This window comes from Platalea leucorodia, assembly GCF_965183815.1.
Source record: "Platalea leucorodia genome assembly, chromosome: 4".
Lineage (NCBI taxonomy): Eukaryota > Metazoa > Chordata > Aves > Pelecaniformes > Threskiornithidae > Platalea > Platalea leucorodia.
The window spans coordinates 44,992,520-45,016,382 of NC_138826.1; the positions used below are offsets into that span (position 1 = coordinate 44,992,520).

The 23,863-nt window shown below is 41.0% G+C and overlaps 1 protein-coding gene across 1 annotated transcript; it reads right to left on the reverse strand.

Moving 5' to 3' along the window:
• Positions 1-464: 464 nt before the first annotated feature.
• Positions 465-20,519, reverse strand: LOC309589287 (killer cell lectin-like receptor subfamily B member 1F). The gene is made up of 7 exons (XM_082309271.1): positions 20,416-20,519; positions 18,682-18,750; positions 14,888-14,977; positions 7,147-7,212; positions 6,091-6,233; positions 5,315-5,427; positions 465-4,698 (listed from the first exon to the last, which is right to left on the reverse strand). Exons 1-7 carry the CDS (start codon positions 20,495-20,497, stop codon positions 4,554-4,556), a joined length of 708 nt encoding a protein of 235 aa, XP_082165397.1. The 5' UTR covers positions 20,498-20,519; the 3' UTR covers positions 465-4,553.
• Between the last annotated feature and the right edge of the window lie 3,344 nt (positions 20,520-23,863).

Consider the following 23,863-nt stretch of genomic DNA (forward strand, 5'->3'; position numbering starts at 1 on the left):
AAACACATCCAAGGTCTCCATCTCTAGCACATAAACCTAACATCTTGGTGACACTAGAAGTGAGGCTTACCTTTCAGTGGTTTAGTTTCTGATTAGCACCTAACTGCCTTAATGTCCAGCTGGATTTCTCTTCAGTGATTTTGTTGAGGTATTTTTATCATAAGGCTACTTTTTCTAGCAAACCATGCTGATTTCCCAAATTCAAAAATGAAAGCAAAAATGTTTCCAAAAATATGGTCCTTCAAATATGTTGGTTTTTTTATTCATACTCTGGGGTTGTCTAGCTCTCTAAAAACATAAATATATGTATGTAAACACCCACAAAGCCTGGAAGCCAAATAAAGGCCTAGCTTCATCTTTTCTTAGAGATGAACCCTCAAGATCAAAGGTTCACACATTTTTAGGCCTTTATAATGCTGAACGTTTTAAAACTTTAATCACACAGGCATAGCTACTATACAGTCACTCTGCTCATGAAGGAAAGAGATATGCTTTACAGGTATAAGCTACCTTATATCAGATGTACATTAGAGACTAATAACTGACCAATCTGCTTCAAGAAAATATCACACCTAGACAAAATAGTTATACTAATTGCAACATAGAGTTCAAGCGCTGGCTTAATTGTAGGAAGCCTTTGTACCTCTTGCTTGCACTCAGACTCTAGTCTAGGACCAGAAGGAGCAAGGGGGTCTGTAGGAAACTCCTACCAGTCAGGGCTACGCCAAGCATTTCTGTTCATATAGAAGGGTCCCTTTCTTAACAAAGAAAGTTGTAAATGAGAGAGCAAAACTGGCCTTTTAAAGGCAAGCCAATATCAACAGGCACTTCTAGAAACATTTTTCTTTATAGATGGAACAAACAGTAATGCCTATAGTTTAATCCTCAGTTCAATAATTCTGTTATTTCCAATGCTGAAATAAGGAAAAAACCCACATTCTTAGTCATGTTAAAAGTACATATACAACCATTTCGCTGAAACTTTATAGTATCTCCACCAATGGATATCAGAAATTTGATAGGGAAATTACCCTTTTCCCTAAATACAGCCTCCCTGTATCTCAGTTTGTACATGCTCATTAGAGACTCAGTAGAGTCTGGTAACTTCCTCTCCAAATATGTGGAATGTACTCAACATGCTAAAGCATAAGTTATCAGGAGTAGGAAAAACAAACGAACAAAAAAACCCACCCAAACAAAAACCAACCAACCAACCAACAAAAAAAACCCTGTATGGATGACACTTCCATTTCCTATGCTGGAAATTATCCTTCTCCCATGGTCCTCTTCCTCACCTAGTAGTTGAATCAGCAGAAAAGGAAACATTGGCTTTTTCTTCTTTTCAGAATGGCACCTCCTTAAAATGCAATGTGGGAAGAGCTTTATCAGCAAACAGTTTTAACCAAGGAAGCTTTTCAGAGGGTTAATGTGTGAATTTTCTCTTCAGCATGTTCTCAGCCACTTAGCTCTGTTTGTTGATACTTTCATGAAGGGATCATTCTGGTTAACTAAAATCAAACTAAGCAGGGGGAGAATTGCACAGAAATCATGTTTTTATGTCAGCGGCATCACAGCTAAAAGTGGAGAGGACAACTCTCACCAACTAAAGAAGTGAGGCTGGAGGAACATTGCCCCATTCAGTAACTGGGCAGAGTAACCCAGTCAATCCTGAGTGTCTGGGAAACCTGGTATTTCCTGACTTGTAAATGTTGAGGGTTTTTCAAATGTTTTTATGTAGATTTTCAGTGGAATATGGTAACAGTCGGTGACTGGAGCATAAATTGCCTACTGTTCTAAAACAGACTGTAGGGGATAGCATTGTTGCAAGAATGGGACAATCCAGATATACATTTATGTATATTTTAATTTTAAAGCTACTGAGAATTTGCATGAAAATAGTTCTAAACCAAAAAGACCCTGCCTTTTGTTGGCCCAAGGGTAGACAGGGTGGTGTAAATAGGGCTGCAAAGAATGGCCCTTCTGACAAAGGAGATCCCCAGGATGCCGCTCTGTGGCAGACTTCAGCTCTGCGCCTCACTGCCAGCATGCTGAGCACACTTTCCTAGGGCCACTTTTGCATTGCGACTACCCTGGGTTCACTTGGTTAGCCCCTTCATCAGCAGCAATGTAGCTGAGGAGATTTTTCTTGAAACGCCCTGCAATATAGGTCTACAAAAATAGGACAAGCCCTGGGGAACACCTCTTGGAGGTGTCTCTCAGTTGCAGGTTATTCTTGATAATGGTCACTAATGGAGCCTGCCACGTGTCTAGGATGTGCCCTATGAGGCTGACGCTGTCAGCCTGAGCTATCCAAATGAGTGTCAGCCTATTGGCCAACTGCATAAAGAATTAAAACCAGCCTTGTAATTCTCTGCAGGCACCGATCACAGAAGCTCTGAGAGTTTAGGTTTGGATTGGTTTGGGATTCCCCGTCCTTGGCATCAGGATGAGACCCTGACCAAGTCAGAGTTAGCGTGAAATGTTTCACCTTTTCCTTGCAGTGGGCATGCCAAAAGATAATCAAAGAATCCCAAACTGTAAACTTAAGGTTTACTTAAAAACTAGGATAACAAAATCGGAAAAAGATAACTTTGTGAACAAAGAAAGCGCAGAGGCAGAGTAAATAAACCACTTTAAATCAAACTTCCTCCCTTGCTAGAGATTTCCTTGTAAGCAGTGTTTGCTCCTTAGTCCTGTGACTTCCTGTGGCTTTCTGGGTTTGATGGACTTCATGTAGTTCCACAGTGGCCTTAGGGCATCTTCCCCCTTTCTGTCACCGCTGATGCATAGCTGCTTGGATCTGCTGCTTGCTGAAGCCTCCAAACTCCCCCTAGGTCCAGTGTCTCCCAGGGAAGAGATATTTCCCTGCCCCTTGCCTTCAGTAGAGCCCACCTGATTAAAGGGCAGCAGCTGGAATATAAAAATAAAAGGGCAGCCCTCCTCCCGGCTGCTCCATAACACAATATAGAGCCCTCTCCCACCCCCTCCAGTAAACTGAGTACAAACAAATAGCCTCTCCAGCACAGCTTCCTGCTGAAATAATAGTTTAGATTCTGGTTTCTGCCATTGAGATTATTCTGTTACAGGTACATATTCTTACTTTGTTCTTTGGTGATTGCAGATCAGTGGGGGAACTACAAATATGTTTCAAAAAAATCTTGATGAATGAGGGCAGTAAAAAGTATTGCTTTCTGAGGGACGTCAAAATGTGCTTTTACGTCAGAATGAGAGAGTTTTTCCTGTATGATTCCATTTTCACTACCCTTGGCTACAACATTCCAAGTAGAAATTCTTTGATTAAGCAAAAACTTTTTTTTTTTTTTTTTCAGTGGGAAAGTATGACATCACTGTCACTTCATCAAGGAATTCACAGAGCTTTCTCCATCCTGCAGATGAAGGAGAGAGCCATGAATGGCACCATTTTGAGTAGGAATGATTCTGCCTTAAAGGACATGGTAAGAATAATAATCCTCGGAGTTACAAAAGCCCCGGGGTCCCAAGAGCCGCCGAAGCACATTGGAAGAGCTTTGGTAATATTCCCTGTTTGCTGGTCACATCTGTGCTCTACTGATACCACCTGTTTCTGGTGTTGGCTCTAACTTTTCTGTGCAGAAAAAACCTTCATGCATGATTTGCTTCTTTGTATCCAAGAAAAACAGGACAGTCCACTGTGTTGTCATTCTCTGTAGGTCACTCTCATACTTCTCACCAGCTTCTTCACAGGTAACTGTGTTTTTGATTTGACTGTTTTCTGTCCAGTTGAGCTATTATGGTGACTCTGTTTTTCAGGCTTTAGTAGTCTCTGCTGCTCTTCATCCTGTGCCCTTCTCCAGCAGGGCTAAGTCTAAATCTGATATACATTCCCTGACCTACACAGGATTTGTGGTGATTTTATGCAGAGAGCTGTGGTGTAGGATATTTTCTGTTTTGGTGAATCATGTTTTTAGCCCCACAGGGTCTGGTATCCAGTGTGGTTTTTTAACATAGACAGTCTTTTACAGAGTAACATTTATACACACACACATTTGACTTTGTCCTGTCAATCATATCTATGACATATGGCAATGAGTGTGATGATTGCACTTTTCTACAGGATCCAAAATATAAATATGTGTCAACCTTCACTTGTGGCTTCAGGGAAGACCAGTGCATGGCAAGGCTTTGAAGTGTCTCGTTTGTGCACAAGCAGGATTGTGAATATATGGGTATATATGCATGTGTCTATGAGAGATAGGATCTGTTTGTGATCACACCTATCACTGAGGTTGGCCTCATATCACCTAACAGTGGCTGCCTGAAAGTCAGGCATCTGGTAGGAGCAAGTCACCCAAACTCCTAATGTGTGAAAATGCAGGCTCCTCTAGAGGGGGATTCATCCAGTCTTGGACACTCATCTTGGGAAAGAGTGTGCTAAGGCTTGGCAAGGTGTCTAAACGAAGCCTGTAAGAGTCTCTTTGAGTAGATATTTAGGCAGCTAAAGATAAGTGAGACAAATCCCATCTGCCATTCGTACAGGAAGCTGGGAATGACATTCCTGCCTGGACCTCTTGTTTTTAGCTCTCCGTCTGCTTTTCTGAAATATTTGCAGCTTTTTCACACATATTTTCTGTTGTTGAGGATCCACCACAAGATGCAGTTTCTACATTGCCATGTCCAATGACAGCACAATAATAGTTAGGGTGTCCTTTTATAGTAAAGCTGAACAGGGAGAGAAAGTTAGATTTAGTTGCATTCCTGACCTAGATGGATGCAGTGCAGTCAGTATCACTTTCATGAAAGACAGAGTGGCACCTGGCCTTGCTGCTAAGCTATATTATTGTCAGTGGGATTAGAAGCTGCCTTGTTGGAGTCTCCCTCCCATTCCCTAATTTTCTTCCCTAGACCTCAACAAAAGTATATGGGCTATGCTTTCCCATCCAGAGACCTTCCCCTTCTTTGGTAACCTCCATTCAATGGTGCTGACATCACACTCTCTCTTGTACCTGCTCCTTTCTTTCCCCACTGAACTCCATCTAGTCAGATTCCTCCTTCCCTGACAGAACTACAGCTATGTCCTCTCCTGCCATCCTGATGTGACATGCCTGTGTTCCCATGGGACTCATTTATGGGCTCCCTTTGATTTGTCACAGGGATGTCCTGAAGCACCTGAATCTCAAGGAATCAGGTTTCTACACATTGCAATCCCTGATCTTGCTTACACTCCCTATTGTTGGCTCTGGTTTTTTTGTTTTGTTTTGTTTTGTTTTGTTTTGTTTTGTTTTTTTTCTACTGTTTCCAGACATTGCATCACAGTGACTTGCTGGAATAAGCTTACTTGACTGCGCTATGATGTTCCACGTTGTTAATCCATTTCCATTTCTTCTCGCTCATCGAGTATTTGAAACCAAGTAAGTAGTAATGACCCCTTGATTTTGAAACAAGATAATTCTAGAAAGGAAACAAACAATCATAATACATTAAAATTACATTTTCTTCACCAGAGGTACATAGAAAGCTTAGTCCTAAATAGCCAACACAGAAAGAACAGTGTGCATCCAGCCACCCCATCTCTTCCCACAGCTTCAGAGGCTGAATTTTTCCACTTTTATTTAATCTCATCTCTCTTCCTGGGGTTTCTTAGGAATAGACTAAATAGAATAATACACCTGTAATACCATTAAAGCTATCCATTGTAATTAGCCAGGTGTGACCTGATACCTGGAGACACTTTTCAATTCTGATAGTGATGGGAAAGCCTTTTCAGCTTTCATCAAAGCAATGGGTCTCACAAATAAGTGTCTGTTCGACTTGCTTGGTCTTGGTTTGTGTGCTAAATCCCTTTAAAACATAAGTTGGGTAGGCAGAGAGTTTGCTCCTGCCCATGAGAGCATGCCTGGGGAGAGAAGCTTCCAGATGCAAGACTTCAAGAACCAAGATGCATCTTACTGTGAAGGTGTTTGTTACCATACAGAGGTGCTTGGTGTATATGGCTAGCAGTAGATTATAGACCCCCAAAGACATCTAATATGAGAATACACAAGTGTAACACATCAGCCCTTTGGCATACAGGTCAAGAAACCCTAGAAGCAGCCCCATGAGTTTAGATCTCACCAGTTCTTCCTCACTGTCAATGATCACCAGGTCTGAATCCATGTCAGTACATTCTTTACGGGAGGCGTTCCAGTCTTTTATTTCTTGGATTTTAGAAAAGAAGTAGCATTTTTCCCCCTTTTTTTCCCAAGATGGGGGGCAGCCTGCAGGTGGGAAAAACAGGTGTGGAAAAATCATGTTTACACTAACAAAAGGATCCCATTACTAAAGAAAGGTAAGAGAGTAAGTTACAGCAAGAAAAGTACCTGTGTGGTCCTGCTTATAATTTTCACCAGACCACCAGGGATCCCTGCCAGTCTCGGTAGCTAATACCAGCCCAAGAGTCACTAGGCATGAGTCAGAGAAGTAGAATCACAGATAACATTATCCTGCCTTTTAAATCTGTGCTCAGGAGATAAAGAGAAATGGTCTGGGGAAAAAGCAGCTTTCAGTTTTCAAAAGTCTTATTTGCCTGCTACAAAATATGGCAATAGTGATGTTACTGAAAGAAAGAACATTTCTCTCCATTGCCAGGCAGGGTACCAGGAGGAACAGAGAAAGGGATCTGGAAAGGGTGACATGATTCAGGGAGACAGGGACTGCTTGATATAATTTAGTTGGTTATCCAGCAGCTCCTAAACAGCAGAGAATTGCACTTAGTTAAAATGCTAAGAATGGAGGAGTGTTTGAAAAGCAGTACATGCACATGGATCCATCATGCTCACTACAATGCTGTGGTACCAAAGGGACTGTTACATTCATGTCCGTTCACCTAGCCATGGGCTCCTCTGTGCTAGCATGAGAGGAGTAAATCAGTTCTTCTTCCCTCTAAAACAGTAATGCAGTGCTGACCAAGCACTACTTTTAAAGAGGATGAAAATGTGAAATGTCTCTGGCCTTGAGAGGTCATCCTATGAGTGTACAAGATAAGGTTGTTTATTCCTGAGATGTCAGACTTTTTGTTTGTTTGTTTTTCTTCTGAACAAAATCTATACACACCCACCACTCCCCTCCCCCTCAAAAGGCAATCTAACAGGCTTCTGGAAACTGTCTTTTGAATGACATAGTATTACCTACCTAGTGTCTCTTCATAGGTGGTGAAGAATGTTTTTGAGTCAGGTGGTCTGCTTGCAGTTGGACGATCTGGAAATAAGAATACAATTTCTGCTTTGAATGACTGACCATTTTGCCATACACTGTTAGAGCTCTTCTGGACCTCTTTGACCCCCACCACCACCCCACACAGGATGCCTAGTCCTCACTTTTTTGCTCCTCCATTGAAAAAAACCCCACCTGTAGTACCATACTATGGAGCAGATTTCCAAAGAGCCTAACTAACTCTGAAACTTGACAAAAAATGCTCTGCATATTTTCAGATTAGTGGTAAATGTGGTGTATAGTATACGCATAACTACAGCAATAAGAAATTGCTGCAGTCACTGTCTGCTCCTATCCCAAAACAACTGAGGTGAGATATTCAGGCAGAGCACACCTGTGCCCCAGCTGGAAGCTGGTCTAACAGTGTTGCTCCCTGCCCTGGTTTCAGCTGGGATAGAGTTAATTTTCTTCCTAGTAGCTGATATAGTGCTGTGTTTTGGATTTAGTATGAGAATAATGTTGATAACATGCTGATGTTTTAGTTGTTGCTAACTCCTTGACACTTGTCAAGGACTTTTCTGCTTCCCCTGCCCTGCCAGCAAGAAGCTGGGAGGGGGCACAGCCAGGACAGCTGACCCAGACTGGCCAAAGGGCTATTCCATACTGTATGGCATCATGCTCAGTATATAAGTCTGGGGAAGTTGTCCAGGGGGGCAGCAAATGCTGCTCAGGGATGGGATGGGCATCGGTTGGCGGGTGGTGAGGAATTATATTGTGTATCACTTGCTTTGTATATTATGATTGTATTATTATTATTGTTGTTGTTATTATTATTATTATTATTATTATTATATCATTATTATTACTACTACTACTACTATTACTACTATTCTATTTTATTTTACTTCAATTATTAAGCTGTTCTTATCTCAACCCACGAGTTTTCTCACTTTTACCCTTCTAATTCTCTCCCTCATCCCACTGGGGGTGGGCGAGTGAGCAAGCGGCTGTGTGGTGTTTAGGTGCTGGCTGGGGCTAAACCACAACACTCCCCTGAGACCACAATGAGACAACAGTGTTCATTTTAGATTTTAAAGCAGATAGCCAGGCTGAAATAGCCTTGATTTTCCTGTTTCTTCTGACACAGTGGTTGTGAGGGATTTCTGCTCCACAGAAGGCTTCTGATTCCCAGAAATAGGCATCATGGAGGGAGGCTTACAAATGTATTTTTATTATCTGATGACTAGCTAGACTGCCTGAATTTATCACAGAGAAAAGGAATAAAAGAGTTTTGAGAGGGTGAAGAAAGTAGCCGAGGCCTCAGATGAAATAAACTTATGCTTACTTTACTAGAGAAACTCATGTGATTTTTATGTATTTTTCATGTCTTCTCAGGGCTTTGGTTTTATCAGTTTAGAAACTCCCTCAAGGGTTTAGATTTTATTGAAAGTATGGAGTTCAGCGATCATTCTCAGTTAACAGGCTAAAGGAGGATTATGTTATTCCAGCTGACTCCGTGTAGCAGTAAGAAAATCTTTATATTCTCCCAGCTTCGCGCTCAGGAAACCTCAGCTTTAAAGACAAAATTGCCCGTGCCATGAATGGGTATTAGGTCAACTGACTGGGAGTTACTAAATTGTCTGTAACAAAGTTTAAGGAGGCATTTTTGAGGTTACTTGGAGTTGAACAACGAAGGGATGAATAATAACAGTAAAGAAACATTAAATTAAAAATTGTAGGGGTAGAATTCTTATAGTTGAAACCAGAATTGATAAATTCCTTTAAAAAAATAATATATAAAATGAGAAAGAAAGATTGAATTAAAGAAAGTTCTAAGAAACTTATACCAGAACGGCATGGAGCATGAAAGAACTGACATCTCTGCAGAATTCGTACTAGAGGCAAATGATAAAAACCCCAGAATATTAAAGGAAGAACTTTGTTTATAAGCATTAAGCTCAAAAATAAGATGAGGGAAAAGAAGTGGAGTGGCAATTAGATTAGGTGACACCTAATCTCTTCTGGACATTGAAAATTGGTAGTGAAAGGATGGATTACTAGCCCAAAGCATCCAAACTGCAAAGGTGGCAATCCTGAGCTCTTACTTTCCTTGGGGTAGAACCACTTCTCTAGTACCTATGCATCCTTACAGATGCAAGACACTATAGTGCAGTAGGAATGATATCTTGGAAGGGGTTCAGCCCACCAGAATGTAGTCATAACTATGCTGACAAGAAGTAACTATTGAGTCTGAGAAATGAGCGCCTCTGTTACAGAGGATCCATTTTTGCCTTGTACCCACCTCTGACAAAAATAGCTTATTTTATTGTAAATGTAGCATCTCTTCTTCCAATACATCCTCTGTAGCCAAATTTTTATTGACAAAAATCCTGAGGAGCATTTGTGCTCTGATTGCATATCTCATTCCAATAAAATATTTGGTTTTCAGAGAATGCTGCAGAAGTTAATTATTTCCTCAAGAAACAAAGAATACTGGCAAGGCAAAGGTTTTCAGGAAAGGGAAAACCTTTCACTAGACACACGTCTGCCTGTTGTGAGAAGCAACCTGACCAGCCTTTAACATGTGGGGATTTTTTCTTCCAACTCCATCTCAGAGAATTCTTAATAGCCAAAATGAAGGAACTTTTAGCGCTATGACAATCATAAAGAGAATATAGATTTTTTTTGGCTGGCAAATACAAATACCCCTAATGGCTGAAATATCCCCTCAACTACTACATTAAATGATTCAGTAAAATGCTCAACATCATGGAAATAATTAAAAAATATATGCTTGTCTTATCAATTCCCCCCACATATCTGTCCAGAAGGATTTCAAGGACCACCAGAGGCTCCAAACTGAGCAGTGACATAAATGAATCTCAATTTTAGTACAAAGGATTCATTAGCTCCTTCTGTAAGCCTAGAGCCAGACAGTGAGTGACAAAAGGAAATAAGTATGAAATAATGGTATTATTTTAGGAAATGTATATACTTGCTTTCCCAGAAAACAGAGCCCCTGGACCAAGTTCCTCTGTTCTGTAATTTTGCTCAGGGTTGCCAGCGTCTGAAGGGATTTAGGATTTTCTATACTGTCCTCTCTTTCTTTGCAACATTAGCTCTAATAAATAGCATTTTAAATAATCCCTTACGGAGTCTGAGTGCCTTTTTTTTTACTGGGATCATAATGAGCTGGCATCTCCTGGTGCAAAATGGTTGTCGAACTACTCTTTTACAATTTGCTGAAGTATGACTTGTAAAAGCCACTATAGACTTCAAAAACACACTGCCTAGGAAGTCCTACTAATCTACATTCCTTTCCTGATACCAAGCAAGAACTAGACTTTTGGAGTTGTGAGAAAAAAGTTTCGATTTAGCACCTAAAACCAAATGCTGGCAATGTATAATACTGCTTTTACATTTACAATTCAAAGATCAAAGTTGATCAATAAAAGTCTAATTTTGAGGAGACTAAATTGTATTATTTGCCCTGTTCCTTTTAGGGATTAACTTCCAATATATTAGTGTAGGAGCAGTTGAGTCTTAGATATCACTATTAAAAAAAAACGGGGAAAGATGCATGTCTGAACATTTGAAAACAAAGGTTCTTAAATCTCTGGGATATAGAATTACATCCAAACCTGTACATAGAGCTACACATGATAAAGTATGCATTATATTTTATAGAGTATTAAAACAGATAATCATGGTGGAAGTAATGAAATTAAAGCTGAGAATTGAGAAATTGAAGAAGCAACCACATGTTTAGAAGAGGGGGAAACAGAATTTACTCTTCAGGAAAAGTTATCAAAAATGTAATATGAACAAATACAAGGACCATTTCATTTTAGAAAATGAAGAAGCTGGGTTTTGCCTATACTCTGAGCCTGAGGGTGGAAGCTTGCAGAACTGCTTGTAAAGATACCCTGAAGTCCTTTAATATATAGTAGTACAAAATACTGGTACTAAAACTACCTAACATAATTTAAAAGCATTTATTTCTGTGAAAAATTAGAAATGAATGCATACTGGTATGCATTACAAAAATGAGCACCACCCCGCTGGTTCTCCTACTGGATTGAATTCAATTTACAACACATAAATGGTGGATCAAGATTTTCTCCTGGAGCATTGTCACATTTAGCTCTAAAATCTGCCTGAGTGATTCAGACAGCAGCATTACTGAAAACGGTTCAAAGGCACTGAAACCTAACAAAGCAACAATATGTTATTTTCTAATTGGGGCAAATTAACACTGTGAATTTTGTGTGGTGCATTAGTCATAGAATCACAGAATCATAGAATCGTTAAGGTTGGAAAAGACCTTTAAGATCATCAAGTCCAACCGTTAACCTAGCACTGCCAAGTCCACCACTAAACCATGTCCTCAAGCACCACGTCTACCTGTCTTTTAAATACCTCCAGGGATGGGGACTCAACCACTTCCCTGGGCAGCCTGTACCCATGTCTGACTACCCTTTCGGTGAAGAAGTTTTTCCTAGTACCCAATCTAAACCTCCCCTGGCACAGCTTGAGGCCAGTTCCTCTCATCCTATTGCTTGTTACTAGGGAGAAGAGACCGACCCCCACCTGGCTGCAACCTCCTTTCAGGTAGTTGTAGAGAGCAATAAGGTCTCCCCTCAGCCTCCTTTTCTCCAGACTAAACAACCCCAGCTCCCTCAGCCACTCCTCATATGACCTGTTCCCTAGACCCTTCACCAGCTTCGTTGCCCTTCTTTGGACACACTCCAGCACCTCAACGTCCTTCTTGTAGTGAGGGGCCCAAAACTGAACACAGTATTAGAGGTGCGGCCTCACCAGTGCTGAGTACAGGGGCACTATCACCTCCCTGGTCCTGCTGGCCACACTATTCCTGATACAGGCCAGGATGCCATTGGCCCTCTTGGCCACCTGAGCACACTGCTGGCTCATGTTCAGACGGCTGTCAACCAGCACCCCCAGGTCCTTTTCCCCCAGGCAGCTCTCCAGCCACGCCTCCCCCAGCCTGTAGCGTTGCATGGGGTTGTTGTGACCCAAGTGCAGGACCTGGCACTTAGCCTTGTTGAATCTCATGCAGTTGGCTCCGGCCCATCGATCCAGCCTATCCAGGCCCCTCTGTAGGGCCTTCCTACTCTCCAACAGATCGACACTTCCACCCAGCTTGGTGTCATCTGCAAATTTAGTGAGGGTGCACTCAATCCCCTTATCCAGATTATCAGTGAAGATATTGAACAGGACTGGCCCCAGTACTGAGCCCTGCGGAACACCACTCGTGACCAGCCACCAACTGGATTTGACTCCATTCACCACCACTCTCTGGGCTCGGCTGTCCAGCCAGTTTTTAACCCAGCGTAGAGTGCACCCATCCAAGCCATGTGCAGCCAGCTTCTCCAGGAGAAGGCAAAGAAAGCCTTGATGTTCTCAAATAGCATTTGTGTTCAGTTTTGGGCCCCTCACTACAAGAAGGACATTGAGGTGCTGGAGTGTGTCCAAAGAAGGGCAACGAAGCTGGTGAAGGGTCTAGGGAACAGGTCATACGAGGAGTGGCTGAGGGAGCTGGGGTTGTTTAGTCTGGAGAAGAGGAGGCTGAGGGGAGACCTTATTGCTCTCTACAACTACCTGAAAGGAGGTTGTAGCGAGGTGGGGGTCGGTCTCTTCTCCCTAGTAACGAGTGATAGAACGAGAGGAAACGGCCTCAAGCTGCGCCAGGGGAGGTTTAGATTGGGTACTAGGAAAAACTTCTTCACCAAAAGGGTGGTCAAGCATTGGAACAGGCTGCCCAGGGAAGTGGTTGAGACCCCATCCCTGGAGGTATTTAAAGAACGGATAGATACAGTGCTCGAAGACATGGTATAGATGGACTTGGCAGTGCTAGGTTAACGGTTGGACTCGATGATCTTAAGGGTCTTTTCCAACCTTGACAATTCTATGATTCTATGATTCTACGAATCCCTAGAGCAACAGGGAAAAATAAAACAGAAAAATAAGTTGGTAATCGTATGTTTTTCATGCATATGTAATCATATGTTTTTCATATATACATTTATATGCATATTTCTTAAGGCTAGATATCAGCTTCTAGTTTCAGAAAAGAGCAAAATTTAAATCATATGAACGAGCGTTTGAAACAAAGTCAAACCTGCCTGTTCTCGGAAGACCAGCTCATGAACTGCAGGGTCAATTTTTTACTTACTAGCAGATAAATTTTCTCTCAAGAATAAAGAAAATAATATGATACTACCATAAAAATCATAAAAATTTCTGGTCAGGTTCCACTGTAACATTGTTGTCATTTTCATGAACAGAAATGGAAAATGTCTTCTGGCCTGCAGAGCTCTTGTATGGTGGAGCAATATCAAGGAGTGAGAGTTTAGTTCATTTAACCAAGCTATTAGTCAACAACAGTATATTTGGCAAAACAAAACCGTATGGAAAACTCATATAAAATTAAACCCTAGAAATAAAATGGTCAAAATGGCAACAGTTTTCATTTGGAGTAAAAATGAAAACTGTATGCTATTGAAATTAAAAACTAATTTGATTTAGTTTCTAAAGTTTGATCTAGATCTCATTTCTTAGGAGTATTTTTTTGGTTCACTGAGACAGTACTGAACCCAACAAAATAACTATAACTGAAGCGAAACCTGAATTAAAGTCTAATGACCCCTCATTCAACTCCTGATTTAAAGCTCTATTAAATGCTTGTTAGTTTCACCTTGTTATGTTGTGGTGGGTTTTTTTGTGGTGGTTGTTTGTTTTTTTTTGTTTTTTTTGTTTTTTTTTTAATTTTGCCCTTCCTGTGGTATTTTACATTTTATAAAGGTCAGAGCACTATCAGACATCTGTCCTTTACTCTTTACCTTGAAAAAGAAAAAACAATTACCTCCCCCAACCCTGTTTTTTAAGTTTCATGGATCAAGGATTTTGGCATGTCTTCACAAAGAGTGTCTCCATGTGCATCTCTGAGTAGGTGGCAAACTCTGGGACTTGAGTATGATTGATTGTGGAAACTTCTTAAGCTTGCTCAGCTATCAACGGATGAAAAACAAGCAACCACATCTGAAATTTTTAAATGATTCCTCAAAAATATTCAAAGGAAAGTACCACGTGGCTGTATTAAAATTTATTTTTTTCTAATGGAGATAAGAATGCTTTATTTCTAAAAAAAAAATATATCTTTTTATGTAGTTCAAAGATTGTTATGAACTCAGTGATATATATGCAGAGAGACCTAGTACTAGGCTTTTATTTGAGGAAAGTGCAAACAAATTGCTTTAAGTTGTGACTCAGCTACCTGTTTCAAATGAGCTTTTATTCATATTTATTTAAAGATTTTTGGTGTTATGGACATCTTGGTGACATGATACAAGATCATCTCCTTGAAATATTCTCATGGACAGCAATCATATTATTAACAGGCATTATCTAATCTTTACTTGTTTCTTCAAAACATTTGTATAATGAATTATTTATTGTTTGAACATTGTCACATTTTGTAATTGGGTTTTGGCTTTTCTTTTTCTTTTGGAATTTTAAACTTTCAAGCCACTCAACTTTTTTACAGATTTCTTCTTACGGCCATGATTGGCTAAAAACTACTATCCTGTGCCTTCAAATTAGCCTTCTGTTCCTACTGGTTTTGGATGTCATAACTTAGATGTCAGTCAGTGGGTGAGAGTCACAAATTAATTGCAGTTATTACATTTTTAACAGGACTTACATATGAGTATCAGACACACCGCTAAGATCAGTAGGAGGGTTATGACAGCAACCAATAGAGCGACACTTGTTCTGGAGCAACAGCTTTTACCTACAGATAGACAGCAAAAATAAAGATTAGGGGATCAACTGGGAAAGGAAACCTTTGCCTTCATTCAAAGATGCCCTTTTCAGGCTCACACTGAGACAACTCTTTCAAGTTAGGCAAAGCCCTTTGGTGCTGTACGTTGTGGGCACATTTTTTTTCCATGACAGATATTCAACCTGAACCCTTCTGCCATTGCCTAGAATACTTGGTTAAATTCTGCTGCACTTGATACTAGAGTTAAGTGCTCACTGAGATCCTTATCTGCTCTCTCAAAATACTGTGGAAGCAAAATCCAAACAACCTACCAGATAAAGGTCCTGCTATGTTATCCTCCCTAACAAAGCAAATTTTTCAGAGGATTTGAACTGTCTCCTCTTTCTGTTTTGACTGTTATTTATGGACTTTTGTTTAGGATTTACTTCAAGGGGATCCTTGCAATATTCATTAGTCCACCAACTCAGTGGATACTGGCTGGGTGTGATAGAGCACAAGCAGGTCCAAGAGGGGACAAATAATAAGCTCAGTGCCTGACTGGACTCATCAGACACTGAATTAAAAAGAGAGCTTTCCATCTCTTCCTGCTTCACATATCTGCTAGAGTATTTACTTACCGCTTCTGCTGTCTTTGAAGTTTATGGTGTCTGTGTGACAAGTAGGATCTGAAAACCAAATTAAGGTTTTTGCTGTTATTACCCCTGCTCTGTAAAGTAAACAGTTTTAGATAAATGAGGAAACCATCCTGCATCTTCATCCTGACTGCAGTCAATATCTGGTCTGTTCTGTCTGGTAACCTCATTTTCACACCTACTTGTGCATTACTATTTGAATGACTGAAATGCTAAGAAGCTGTCATACTTAGTATAGTATTAAACTAGACTGATTTTCAACCAGTCTTTGAAAGAAGAAGGCACACAAGAAGAAGTCTGTGCTGTCAAGCTTTCTGCCTGAGGAGGTTTTGTCAGGAAATGGTTGCACCCTGAAAACCTGTTGATTGCTCTAATCAACAAATCTGTTTGATAGGTGCAAACTATCTACTGATACGCTAGTCCATGTCATTACCAACAAGACTGGGAAGGGTGAAGAGAAGTTTTAGTGGTAAAGTGAAAGCTTGTAGGAAGGAAGTTGGTGACCAGGAATCCTAAGGTGGCAATTCCAGAAATGGTCCCGGTGCCCTATGCAGGACTGGAGGGAGAAATGAGAAGGCAGCATATTAGCACCTGGCTGAGAAGATGGGGTAAGGATCCAGATTTCTGATTCTTCGGGAATTTGGGACACATCTGGTACAGAGTGTCCAAACACTCTGGAGGAACAGATTTCATCTTAACTATGCGGGAGTTAAGCTGCTGGACATGACATCTAGAAGGTTTTAAGTAACTTCTAAAATTAATAAGAGCAAGCTGGCAGGGGCTGAATGTTGTAAGTAACTCTTAAAATGAGGAAAGCGAAGCTCACACAGGCTAAAGAGCAGTTTAAGGTGATATTACCATTACGTGTGACTTCAAAACCACTGTGTCTTCAGGAAAAGGAAAGGTCAGAGTGTAGAAACATTTAAATAAACAGTTAAGAAGCAAACTACAACTATGGCACACCTGCTTCTACACATATTCTACAAGTCTGAAAAAAAAAGCTGGGAAGATACTCAGATGTCAGGTGTCTGAAAATGGGTGGCTTCTGCCAGCTGAGATACCCTCATGTATCAGATAACTGCACAGACCTGGAAGATGTTACACAGGACCTCCAAGAATCTGTGGCCTTCTATATTTGCGTATTGAAGCCAGACCGAATGTCCTGATGCTTCCCAGATGGCTCTGGACACCTGTGGTTAGGTAACTGAACAGCATCCCAATATGCTATGTATATGGGGAAGTGGTTAAAAGGAAGAGATTCATCATAGTACTAGACTAGATAAGGAAAAATAGAGTGCTAATGGGTAAAAGAGAGGAACTACAGGAAGCTTATTAAAAAGAGCTAAAAAGGGATGCTAAGAAAGAATTGAATCCATACAGGCAGACTATATATTATTGAAGGACAGCATCCTGGCAACACATAGCCAATACAAGGCACTTACTAAGAAGGGTCTGGGAACAGGTAAAAGGAAGTTTACATAGCTATTAGAAACAGATCGTTAACTTTCCAAAGCTGTAGACATCAAATGAAGAAAATAGAAAGTATCACAAGCCCTGGGAGATCAAAGATTATATATAAGAAAAACCAATTAGACAGAAAATAATTTGAGAAGGAAAAGACTTCAAATGTGGTTTTGAGCACATGTGTTTCCAACACATTGTGTCTTCAAACACATCAAGAGAAAGTATGTTGCTAGAGATCTGTGGGCCAGTGGATTGTAGGCTATCCAGGAAGCATTCAGAAGATAAGGCCATAGTAGAGAAGCTGAATTAATCCCTCGTATCAGGACTGACTGAGTAAGAACCGGGTGGATCTTCCATTTCAGGGGAGTTCCTTGTGAGGAGCTGCATGAACTGGAAGACCTATGGCACAAGTAAAAAAATGGATATAGTAACAAATTCCAAGAGACATTAGGTGTGAGATAGCTGGATTAATAATGCCGTTTTGTAATCCCACTCTTAAAGCTATCTTTGCACGCAGGGCCTAGAAGGTAAGAGATCTAATGTGAATTAAAAATAAAAAATAAAAAAGTTCTAGAGGAGATCTGTGAACTTCAGGTCTGCTGTCCTGACCACACAGTCACAGAATCATTTACATTGGAAGTGACCTTTTCAGATCACCCAGTCCAACTTCCCTGTTCAAGTGGCGTCAGCTACAGCAGGCTGTCCAGGACCATGCACAGTCAGGTTTTGAATATCTCCTAGGATGAAGACTCTACAACCTCATGCGTTAGGAATTATTCAGAAGGGAAATGAACAAAAATCAGGGATGTTTTGTCTGCCACATGGTTCTATAAATCCATGATTTGCCTCTACTTTCAATGATGCGTGCAGTTCTACTACCCCTATTTCAAAAAACATATAGGAAAAGGTTCAGAGAAGGGAAGCAGTAAATGACAATGTAGACTAGCGTTCTGCAGTATGGAGAAGAGATGACTAAGAACAGGCTGTGTCAGAGTCGTATAAAATCCTGAGTGTCATGGAGACCTTGGATAGGGTTTGGCTGCTTACTGTCTCTTTCAGGGAACATCAGCTGAAGCTAATAGGAGGCCAGCTCAGAGTGAAAAAATGCAGCTGGTTCTTTGTGTGATGTCAAAAAGAACTGTGGATCCCCTCATCAAAGGATGTTATAGAAATCAGGGCTGTGTATAGAACCAAGCGGAGATTGGGCAAGTTTGTAGAACAGAAATCCACTGAGAAACACATCTGTCTCAGGAAGTCCCTGAGTAGATGCATGCGTGTGAAAGTATTACAGGAAGGTATCATATATGCCTACCCTCTTCTTACTCATATCTATTTGTTCACTTATACCTGCTGTTGGAGACAGGAGGCTGGGCTAGATGGTTTCTTGGTCTGGCCCAAAATATCTTTGTGTTCCTATGCCAGTGAAGCCAATAAGTGTTTAGTTGCATACAACACAACACATGCACTGCCCCCTGCTCTGGCTATATAAAGCAGAAAACTGTATCTTCCTATCTCCCATACGGTTTTATATCACTGCATTTTTAGAAAATAAGGAATGGACTCCTCTCCGTTCATTGTTTAAATTCATATCATTCTAGCAGACAGCTAAAAACTCACCGGAAGATGTGTAGCTAGCTGCAGCATTTGTGTCTAGGGATTGCACTTTTACTTCTGCATACGTAGAACCTAAAACCAGGCAAAAATAACAGAGAACAAAGAAAGCTGGGAAACAACTTAAATGGAACAAAAATGACTGAAATGATAAGAAATGCTAAACACATGACAGCAGCTGATTTATGTGACCATGTTTAGCTATGCCCAAATAATATTTTTGTCTGTTGCATTCACACCTGGGAGGACTTGCTGTAAGTGGAAACAGATGTGGTTTCTCTCCAGTGCAGACAATAACAGAGGAGACATGGGCACATGCACACACATTTTACATCTAAACAGAAGTGGAGAAAACTGTCTAAGGTTGTCTGATAATCTTATTCAATTTGCATCCATATGCGAGTGGTGAGAATAGTTACAATACCAAAGCAAACCTGAAAACTGCAGATAATGCTACATTTGAAGGGGTTACTAGTTAACAATAAGATGGTGAGAAAAGTGAAAACTATTCTAACATCTGCAGATAATAAATACAAGCGAGTATGGAAGAAAGCAGGGATGCATAAAAAGGAGGTAGAAACTAAGAAACATGATGTTGCAATTTTATAAAACATTCAAAGTCATCCGGATATACAGCACTGAGCCCCTTTGTTTCTACCACCATACAGAGTTAATATTTTCTATGAGTTTAAGTAAGTGCATTCTTCTGGCTTATGGAATTAATTTCATAAAAATTCATAAAAATACTATAAAAACTGTATAAAAAACTGTATAAAAGCTGTAAGTAGGAGTAAATTATAAGGAAAATGGAACTTTTAATCAAGAGGCATCTATTGTGGGTGCCTGCCAATTTAGCCATGAAATAATCTGTTGGAAGAGGTGATAGAAATACTGTTTCTTGGGGCATTAGAAACTCCAGCCATCTGAAAATAGATGCCAAGGAATCACACTTTATGCAAAAGACAAGCACAGGATGGCAAGAAATAGAAACTACTATTTCTGTTAAAGAGATAGTAAGGTCAAAAAGAAAGAGAAGAAAAAATAAAATTAAACACAGAGACATACTGTATGAAGTCTGTTATTTTAGGATGTAATTTTATGCAGGTGTAGCAAAGCCAGTGCAAAAGTTTATGTAATAATTCTTACTGCATTAAAGAAAGATAAATTTTAGATTAGAATTTTACAAAGTCATTTATACTAAATCAAACTAAATCTGCCCATGAAACATTTTATGCTTGATTTATTAAACAAGTAATTTGTACAGACAAAGCCAGGAGGAAAAAAACCCAAAGCAATGCTTACTATGCTCAGCTACATGCAAGAAACAGGCTACACGCGAGGAACGGGCTATGTGCGAGACTGCTTCGAACAACAGAAGCATTAGGCACTCAATCTCCTGACCAGTTTGCTGCAGGAATTGGAGTCTGCTGTGTGAGAACACGCCTGGTTCAGGACCAATTGATGTTAAGCTGTGGAATAATCTCCTAAATTGATACAAACTACTCTTATTATCACACAAGAAACTCCCCCTCACCTTTGCACCTTAATAACCTTATAACAGTCCCCTTTATTTTGGTAAAAATATTATGTGGACACCCCACCTGCAGATTTTTCACAGCTCTGTCCCCCATATTTCCTTCGTCCTCTTTGGGGCTTTGGTGCTCCATGGCACTCTTTCCAAATGTGTGTTAGGGAGGTCGAAGAATACAAAGAAAGCTCAGTGCAGACCAATTGACCTACCTTGGATATCAGTGATCTTCTGTAGTCTGGGCCTGGTTGATTCAGTCAAGTTCAAGTCAGCATAAATGACATTTTCTGACATTCTTGCTCCCCCTTCTCCTTTTTTTCCCGTCGCTGCTGTTTTTAAAGTGGTACTCTAGACTGAGGATGACTAATAGCTCCCTTCCGTCTCTAGCCTTCAGGAGGAAGTTCTTTACTCTTTCTGTAATGCAGAAACTCGTAATGAGAAGGAAAGCCTACTTCTAATTGGTCATTTGATAGTAGCATGTTAAATGTAAGGTTGTGGCCTTGTGGTCACCTTTGTTGGGAAGTGGTTCTGGAATTAGTAGTATTTTGAGTTTCCAAATCTTGACACCCTGTCCCTGTCCCCCCTCTTTGTATTTTGAAAAGACGAACTTTATTACGTGAAATGGAAAGGAGAAGAAAAGTACAAAGATTTGGAAGTCAGCCCCAGGAAGGAGAGTGAAGCTCTCGGGGTGGACCCACGGCACATCACGGGGAGCAGCCATGTGGAGTCCAGAAGGCAGTACTCTCAAAAGCGAACATCTGAAAGCATGATACATTTGCCCCTGATCCATAGAGAAACATACTCAACACTGCTGAAACAGGACCCTGCCACACTTTGGGATTCTGCCATGTGTCTGCAGCTCTTCTAAACCAGAACCAAGCTGACTTGCTGTGTCCTGAGGAATGTGGGGTTTGTGCAGCTCAGAAAAATGTTCTTCCCCTCTGCAGGTAAATTCTGATGGCAAATGGGGATTCGTAAAGTGGGATTGGTCCAGCCTGTTTCAGGAATGGCAAAGTGTGCTTAATATGCAAAGGCAGCAACTAGAATAGGCTGGTCTAAACAAGACAAGCCCTAGGCTTTCCAGACTTTTAATTCCCACATGACTATTGCTTTCATAGGGCAGGAAGTGGCAGGTACATGGACATTGTGCTGTGAATCATTGTTAGAGGAAATATCGTAGCTTATAGCAGCATTTACCAGATTTGGGTTTTGCACTGACAGCAGATATAATCTGCCAGGAGAAGCCTGATCACCCAGCCTGATCGACAGCCAGCTCAACATGAGCCAGCAGTGTGCCCTGGCAGCCAATAGGGCAAACCACATCCTGGGGTGCATCAAACGCAGTATAACCAGCTCGTCATAAGAGGTGATTATTCCACTGTGTTCAGTGTTGGTGTGGCCTCACCTTGAGTATTGTGTGCAGTTCTGGGCCTGTCATGGTTTAACCCCAGCCGGCAACTAAGCATCACACAGCTGCTTGCTCAGTCCTCCTTCCAGTGGGATGGGGAAGAGAATCGGAAGAGTAAAAGTGAGAAAACTCATGCGTTGAGATAAAGACCGTTTAATAGGTAAAGCAAAAGCCATGCACGCAAGCAAAGTAAAACAAGGAATTAATTCACTGCTTCCCATCAGCAGGCAGGTGTTCAGCCATCTCCAGGAAAGTAGGGCCCCATCACATGTAACAGTTACTTGGGAAGACAAACGCCATCATGCCGAATGTCCCCCCCTTCCTTCTTCTATCCCCTAGATTTATATTGCTGAGCATGACATCATATGGTGTGGAATATCCCTTTGATCAGTTGGGATCAGCTGTCCCGACTGTGTCCTCTCCCAGCTTCTTGTGCACTCCCAGCCTACTCACTGGTGGGGTGGGGTGAGAAGCAGAAAAGGCTTTGATACTGTGTAAGCACTGCTCACTAAAACATCCCTGTGTTATCAACACTGTTTTCAGCACAAATCCAAAGCACAGCCCCATACTAGCTACTGTGAAGAAGATTAACTCTATCCCAGCCAAAACCAGCACAGGGCCCCACTATTTAAGAAGGATGTGAAGATCCTTGAATGCATCCAGAGGAGAGCAACAAAGCTGGTGGAAGGGCTGGAAGGCATCTCCTATGAGGAGCAGCCAAGGACTCTGGCTTTGTCTACTTTGAAGAGAAAGGAGGCTGAGGGGTGACCTCATTGCTCTCTGCAGCTCCCTGAGGAGGGGAAGTGGAGAGGGAGGTGCAGATCTCTTCTCCCTGGGATCCAGTGCCAGGATGCATGGGAATGGTTCAAAGCTGCGTCAAGGGGGGTTCAGACTTGATGTTAGGAAACACTTCTTTAGCAAGAGGGTGGTCAGACACTGGAACAGGCTTCCTAGAGAGGTGGTTGATGCCGCAAGCCTATTAGTGCTGAAGAAGCATTCAGACAATGCCCTTAATAAGATGCTCTAGCTTTTGGTGAGCCCTGAAGTGGTCAGGCAGTTGGACTAGAAGACTATTGTAGGTCCCTTCCAACTGAAATATTCCTCCTTCCCTTCCCTTCCCTTCCCTTCCCTTCCCTTCCCTTCCCTTCCCTTCCCTTCCCTTCCCTTCCCTTCCCTTCCCTTCCCTTCCCTTCCCTTCCCTCCCCTCCCCTCCCCTCCCCTCCCCTCCCCTGCCCTCCCCTTCCCTTCTTTTCCATTTCATTTCATTTCATTTCATTTCATTTCATTTCATTTCTTTTCATTTCTTTTCATTTCTTTTCATTTCTTTTTTTTTTTTTTTTTTTTCTTCTAAAGCCTCTTGCCCTCATTATGTACAAGGGACAATGAATGTGTCACTCAGTATCACACCAGCCTTGCTGTGACTTGACTATGCTGTGAGCGAGAAGGAATGTGATATATTCCCATAGAAATTTGAAGGGGAAATTGTTTAGTGAGAATTAAGATCATGTTACTAAGCACAGCACCGTGATCTCAGTAATGTATGTTTTATTTGGGACATGGCTCTCTGTGTCTGGATGGTTCTCTCGGAATCTCATGGATTCTTCATGAGCTTGCCTTCAAGGCAAATATTATTTTGTTTTCTGTCCATGCTTCAGTTTTAGCCGAGATAATTACTAGCTAATAAATGTTCATCAGCCAAATAAGGAATGAATCCACTCTGTGTGGTTAGTTACCCTCCTAATCATTCTGTTTTGTGATGCTTGCTTTTAAAGTCCAAGGGTGGTTTTACCTGGTGTACTAATTATTGTCAAAATAAGCAGAGACTCTGCCTTGGGGAAAGTGGGGAGAAAATTTCTTGAAAAGTACTAGCATTTGAAATAGTCAGTATAGTGACAAAGAATGTAACTATCATCAGATTTGCTCTTCTAATTCTCATGTATACATTGGGGAAAAATATAAGAAAAGAGAAGAGCAAATGCTTTAGCTTTTGTAAAATTGGAATTCATAGGTTTGCTATATGACAGAGTATAAGGTCTATTTTTCAGTAAACACAAAGTCATTGCCTCATTATTACCTGGCAATCAGCAGGTAAATTCCCTGCCATGCAGTCATTGGAATATACAGTTTCTTGCTGGATATGGCAGGACTAGTTTTAGAATCAAACACATTATTTAATAACAAAGGAGCCTAGTTTTCTATACTGACATAAGTATGTAGAAAGCTTGAGACTAGATAATGATTACTGAAATGCC